This window comes from Oncorhynchus gorbuscha, linkage group LG14 (genome assembly GCF_021184085.1).
Source record: "Oncorhynchus gorbuscha isolate QuinsamMale2020 ecotype Even-year linkage group LG14, OgorEven_v1.0, whole genome shotgun sequence".
Classification (NCBI taxonomy): domain Eukaryota; kingdom Metazoa; phylum Chordata; class Actinopteri; order Salmoniformes; family Salmonidae; genus Oncorhynchus; species Oncorhynchus gorbuscha.
In genome coordinates, this window is record NC_060186.1 from 49,227,855 (window position 1) to 49,234,443 (window position 6,589).

Here is a 6,589-nt window from a genome sequence, read left to right on the forward strand (position 1 = left end):
CAGTAAAGACTATATTTCCTGGAAAGTAATGTGGTTGGTGATCCAATTTCTCCTGACCTAATGCTTTCTGACCCACATGGGCAGCCAGCGTACACATGAACATGGATAAACAACTTAGTAGACAACCAATAGGAGCAGAGAGTGACAGCTGCCAGCCAGCCTTCAGGTCAGAGTGCATGTGGGATCTTGTGGTGGAATCCTTTCACAGGGAAAACAATGCTGAATGTGGTGTGTCTAGGCCTATCCTGTAATGTTGAGTGACTGATAACCTTTGAATCCAGTATATACTCTATAGATACTTATCCAGAATAGAATTCTCTATCAAAGGACACACTCTTGACTATACATTCAATCTTTTGTCTCATGTGATACCACATCGTTTGGGGAGAGTTGTTCCCTCCAGGTGACCTCTACTGTACATCACAACAGTTTGACTGTTTCCTTTATGACAGCCTCCAGTGATATGGTGCTGAAGTTCAGTACTTCATTTTGGGACCAACTGAAATGAGGAGAGACTCTGGGTGAAACATCCAGGCTTTCTTCTCCAGAGATTTACATGGTAGGATTTGGGATGTCATGGATACAGACTCTCAAAAGGACAAACATTCGAGCAACTGAATGGAACACACACTGGGTCCCTGGTGTGAGAAGACACTGTGTACAGGCTTGTCGTCTAGTTCGCACAGTCAGACAGCCAATGGTTCAGTTCAGCCCACAGCGGAGCCACTTTAGCGGAGGGGTAAACAAACACTTATACCAAGGTAATACTGTTCTCGGAATCACCATGGACTCTTAAACACTATTGTCCTCCATCCAAATGACACAGACATGTGGTATAATGATCAACCATGATGGTACTTTCCTGCATGCCATAGCTATGGCTTATACTGCTTCCCGGCACAGTTACAGGTGGTAGTCAGCGCAAGAGAGTTGTCCTTTGGGGACCAACATACAGTAAAGGCAAAGCATTATCCATTTATTTGGATCAATTTTTATCCATTATCCATTGAAAACCATGACCCCTTTTTTAACAGTAGCCTACGCCACTGGCTCACTTCATTAGGATGGATGTGTGCTTTGACCTTTATCTATTGAGCTGATGGGGTTAGGTCAATAGCCACTGCTGTGTTTACTCAGCGAGGTCACAACATGTGAACATTTTATATGGATCTGAACAGCTGTTTGATGTACTGTGAAAATGTGCTTCCACTTGCACATTGCTGATGCACTTATTTACTTACATGTTCTGTGAATGCTCCCTTCTTATGAGGTAAGCACTGTCATTCAGAATGTGGTAGTTCAACTCTTCCAAATAAGGAGTAAAGTGGACAAGCCTCTAGTTCATTGTATACAAAAGCTAGAGTTTTGTTCTCGTTTCTTGTGTTCCATGATTCCATCCCTAACATGTCCTGTTGCAGGAACACGATAAAGAAGTTGGCAATCTTTAAGAAGCTTCTGTCAGTCATCTCAATAAAGCTTGTGTTCATTTAACAGATACAAAAGGGGTTTCTGGGAACTGCTTTCCACCTCCCATTTGAATTATACTGAAAATCCACAGAGGCCCTGTGGAAAATAGCCAAATCAAAAAAAGGGGGGAAAATGTAGTTCTGTTTACACAACCAACAATGTTTTGACAACCGACAATCCTTTAAGCTATGATGTCATCTAAGTCTATACAACACGGGTGTTTTAACATTTACTTCACTGAGAAAATGCCCTATTGTATTATGGAATATTACCATGGAGAATATGTCATTAGTGTTATTACTGTGTATTTTATGCGTGTCAGGGATACAACTGCATTAGCTATATACAGTTGCGGCCAAAGATATTGGCACCCCTTTCTTAAATAATTCCCTATTTCTTCTAAATTAAGTTGACATTTAAAAAAAAAAGTTTGGTCACCACACAATATTATTAGATTTTCAAGATTGCAGAACCAATTTTATTTTTGTAAACTTAAGTATACGATTTGAATTTACAAAATAAAGAACAAAAATAATTGGCTCCACAGAACTAGTACTTGCTTGCACAGCATTTGGCCAAGATAATTGCAGACAAACGGTTCTTGTCAATGAGCCTGCTGCACCTTTATTTTTTTCCCCTCTTTAAAAGAAAAATTCCCCCCCTTTTCGTGGTATCCAATTGTTAGTAGTTACTATCTTGTCTCATCGCTACAACCCCCCGTACGGGCTCGGGAGAGACGAAGGTCGAAAGCCATGCGTCCTTCGAAACACAACCCAACCAAGCCACACTGCTTCTTAACACAGCGCGCATCCAACCCGGAAGCCAGCCGCACCAATGTGTCGGAGGAAACACTGTGCACCTGGCGACCTGGTCAGCGTGTACTGCGCCCGGCCCACATAAGAGTCGCTAGTGCGCGATGAGACAAGGATATCCCTACCGGGCAAACCCTCCCTAACCCGGACGACGCTGGACCAATTGTACGTCGCCCCATGGTCCTCCCGGTCACGGCCGGCTGCGACAGAGCCTGGGCTCGAACCCAGAGTCTCTGGTGGCACAGCTAGTACTGCGATGCAGCGCCTTAGACCACTGCGCCACTCGGGAGGCCCCTGCTGCACCTTTCTACTGGTAATTTGGACCACTCTTAAACAGCAAACTGCTGTGCTTAAGGGGCGCCCTCCACCAACTGCTGTTTTCAGCTCTCGCCATATATTTTGGAAATGTTTCAGATCTAGACTCTTTGCTGGCCTCTCCAGAACATTCAAGCATCTCTTCTGGGGCAGCAGATAGCCTAGCATGTAAGAGAGTTGGGCCAGTAACTGAAAGGTTCGAATCCCAGAGCTGACTAGATGAAGAATCTGTCGATGTGCCTTTGAGCGAGGCACTTAACCCTAATTGCTCCTGTAATTCGGATAAGAACATCTGCTAAGTGATTCAAATAAAATAAATGTCTTCTTGAACCATTTCCGGGTGCTTTTTGATGTGTGTTTTGGGTTGTTGTCCCACTGGAAGACCCACAACCTTTAATGGATCCCCATTTTTTGGACACTAGTTTTAACATTGGACTTTGATTTTATGGTGGGTGTTATTTTCATTGAATGCTTCATTTAGTCAGTAAACACAGTGCTGATCTGTATTTCCCCCAGGATTTAGGTTTGTTTAGGTGGGTTTCTGAGAGGTTCAATCAGGATTTATTGTGTCTATTTCAGCAGTGGGGTCTCCTATATTTACCAATGACCAAATTAAGCATTCAACGAAAAGAACACCCACCGTAAAATCAAACATGGGGAAGGTTTGATAATGCTGTGAGGTTGCTTTTCTGCCTCTTGTACTGGGGGGCATTAAATGTGTGCAAGACATCATGAAATCAGGAGATTATCAAGGTGTTTTAGAGTGCAATGTTCAACCCGCTGTCCAAAAACATTGTATCTGTTGATGGCCGGGGGTTTTCCAGCAAGTCAACAACCCCAAACGCAGATCGAAAGCACCCTGGAATGGTTCAGGAGGGGGAAAAGACTGTTGGTCAGCAAAGAGCACAGATCTGAATCACACCCATAACCTATGGTGAAAACAGCCGTCGGTGGAGGGAAAAAATATAGCAGTTTTCTGCTGAAGAGTGGGTCAAATAGCCAGTCGAAACGTGCAGCAAGTCCATTGATGGCTACAATAAGCATTTGTTGGCAGTTATTTTGGCCAAAGGCTTTGCAACCAAGTACTAGCTCCGGGGTGCCAATAATCTTATCCAAAAATAAAATGTTTTAAATGGTTCTGCGATGTTGAAATTTCAAAAACAAGGTGTGGAGACAAAAAAAGTGCAAGGGCGCCAATATATCTGGCCGCAACTATACAACTATAATGTCTCTGCAACATGGTTTGAATACTTTATAGTATGTCCCTCATCATCTCCCATCCTGTATGTCAAACCTTGAGGGTTGGCAAATAGCGTTATAGTTGACCGTACAGTGGACCATAAAATCGACCACGGTACAACATCCAGGTCATCAGCTGCTATTCATATGAAGGAGTGATCCTTGTAAACACACAGTAATGCTCATTTTGAAAATCTGACTTTTAAGAAACCCCACTAGGCAACAACACATTTCCATTTGGGTTGAAGGGAACAGTTTTAGATATATGGGCAAAGGAGGAAAAGTGCATTAATCAAAAGGTTCAGTTCACTTCTGGAGTCTAATGGAAACTCAAACCCCTGCTCATACTTAGCAGAACAAACGCTCAGGAGGCTCACTTCAGGAGGCACATTTGTGGAGCAAATTAGGCATTCCCCCATTGAGTCTATTCAGTGCTCTATGTGTTCCAGGTGAACACAAATGGGTAGGCTATAGGCTATGTAGTGGAAAGAAATATGGAAACCGGGGAGGTTAATGTAAGGCTTCTAAGCCATGACATGTAAAAATGTTTTCTGCAGTTTTCTGTGTGCTTGCTCACAGCAACCACCATGGAAGCCCCATTAGAGCAAGTGGTGTGGCATGTGGATTAATGTGCACCCGTAGCCCAATTCCCACCCACATGAATGTTTATTGAACAGTAGTGAACCTGTTATACCTTTGGTAAATACACTACCGGTCAAATGTTTTAGAACACCTACTCATTCAAAAGTGTCAGAGCAAAGAGTGGCTATTTGAAGAATCTCAAATATAGACTATATTTTGATTTGTTGAACTCTTTTTTTGGTTACTACATGATTCCATATGTGTTATTTCGCAGTTTTGATGTCTTCAATATCATTCTACAATGTAGAAAATAGTACAAATAAAGAAAAACCCTTGAATGAGTAGGTGTTCTAAAACGTTTGACCTGATGTGAATATGTCATGTGTTGAAGGCTGGGATTTGATGTCTGGGGGTTGATTTGGATGAAAAGACGGGTGTCAAAAGTAAATATGGTTTGGTTCTGATAGTTTGAGTGCAACATATTCAATAACCCACCTCATGCACTCTGTGTGTCATCATCACCTCTTACCTGCATTATAGAACTGGTCAAGCACACACGTCTCCCCAAAGTCGATCTTTCCAAAATTTATTATTTCTAGTTGACTTCCCACCGACTCGCACGCGTCTTTCAGGCAATGCAGGGCCATGTTCTCTGCGGTGTGCAGTTGAGTGAGCTCGCTGTTGACGACATATGCCACCGTGACCGCCCTGCTTTTACATTTCCCCGTAGATAACAAGCAGCCACTGTCCATCGGACAGCTCAGGATACTCGGACTGATGCTTCCGCTGACCACAGAGTCGTGCCAGAATGTCCCAGCGGCGGGGATGGGGTCACCACAGCCTCTCTCTTCCCGGGAGCCAGCAGATCCCCCGCGGGCACCCTCTGTGTTCGAGCCAGGACTAGAAGAGGGGACCGACAAGGATATCCCTTCATCTTGACTCATTGTTTTTCAAAGTCTGTTTTGGTTGACAATTCCTCTGTGTTGTTATGGATGCTCCGTTGCCCAACATCTCCATACACCCAAAGTCAACATTACGCACGTTTCCTCACATACATTCTATACAAAAGGCACGCAAGGAAAATGTCCTTACTGTTTGAAGGTATTTCAACACAGGTAAACCACAGTCTGGTGATATGGGTCAACCTCCTGTAAATTCATTCCTGGTTTCGCAAGATATTGTGCGATCTGCAATGATCATGAACCAAGATAGTGCGTACTACCACCATTGAAAGACACCGTTACTGTGAAGTCACGACACATAGGCTACTCATATACAGCTAACGATCCTATGGAAAGTACCAGTTACCACTCAATTGCGACATTCTTGCGCGTCGCCAGATCGACTCCACTTAGTTTCCGAAGTTGCGCACTAACACAGGTTTCAATCGTTACAAATCCTACATGAGCTTGTTTTCGGTTGATCCATCGCCCTAGAAAGCAGATCTGGGTTGCTGTCCAAATCTGTGCAGCCGCGCAATGAATAGCCTATCATCTAGAAACCATCCCCATAGAATAATGAATACCAATGCGAATATTATGTCCAGTCCCTGGACCCTGCCCTATTTCCACTACTATCTTGCCTGCACAGGCTCATGCACACTAGCCTGCGATTGAGCCTTGTTTACGGGGCGGTGACATGACCATATTTGGAACAGTTGGAGCGTATTTCCCCTTAAAGCGACAGTCTGCGATTTTCCAGTAAGAAAACATTTCCAGTAATTTTATCTGATGAATCATATTCCTTGATGTTGAGTAGAAGAGGCTGGTGGGAGGAGCTATTGTAGGACGGGCTCATTGTAATGGAATGAATGGAATCAATGGAATGGTGCAAAACACAAAAAACGTAACGTAAACAACTTGTTTGACTCCATTCCATTGATTCCATTAAAACCATTACAATGAGCCCGTCCTCCTATTGCTACTCCCACCAGCCTTCTCTGACTTGGAGGTACATGACTTAAAAATAGACATACCCTAACTATATTCAGTTGTCATCCATCAAATGTTCATGTTTTTGTTGTCATATGGGTACTGTAAACAAATTGTAGTTTCAAATCATAAAACAAGCACAATGCTGTTCTAATGGGATGTCATTACTGTTTCATTTTTATTTATTTCACCTTCATTTAATCAGGTAGGCCAGTTGAGAACAAGTTCTCATTTACAACTGCG

The 6,589-nt window shown here is 43.2% G+C and overlaps 1 protein-coding gene across 1 annotated transcript in view; it reads right to left on the reverse strand.

Moving 5' to 3' along the window:
- LOC123995028 (mitogen-activated protein kinase kinase kinase 5-like) overlaps window positions 1-6,022 on the reverse strand; it is a 70,482-nt gene extending 64,460 nt beyond the window's left edge. Inside the window, exon 1 of the mRNA XM_046298255.1 lies at window positions 4,945-6,022. Coding sequence (XP_046154211.1) covers window positions 4,945-5,359 — 415 coding nt within the window. The 5' untranslated portion in view covers window positions 5,360-6,022. The remainder of the gene's footprint in view (window positions 1-4,944) is intronic.
- Window positions 6,023-6,589: the final 567 nt, after the last annotated feature.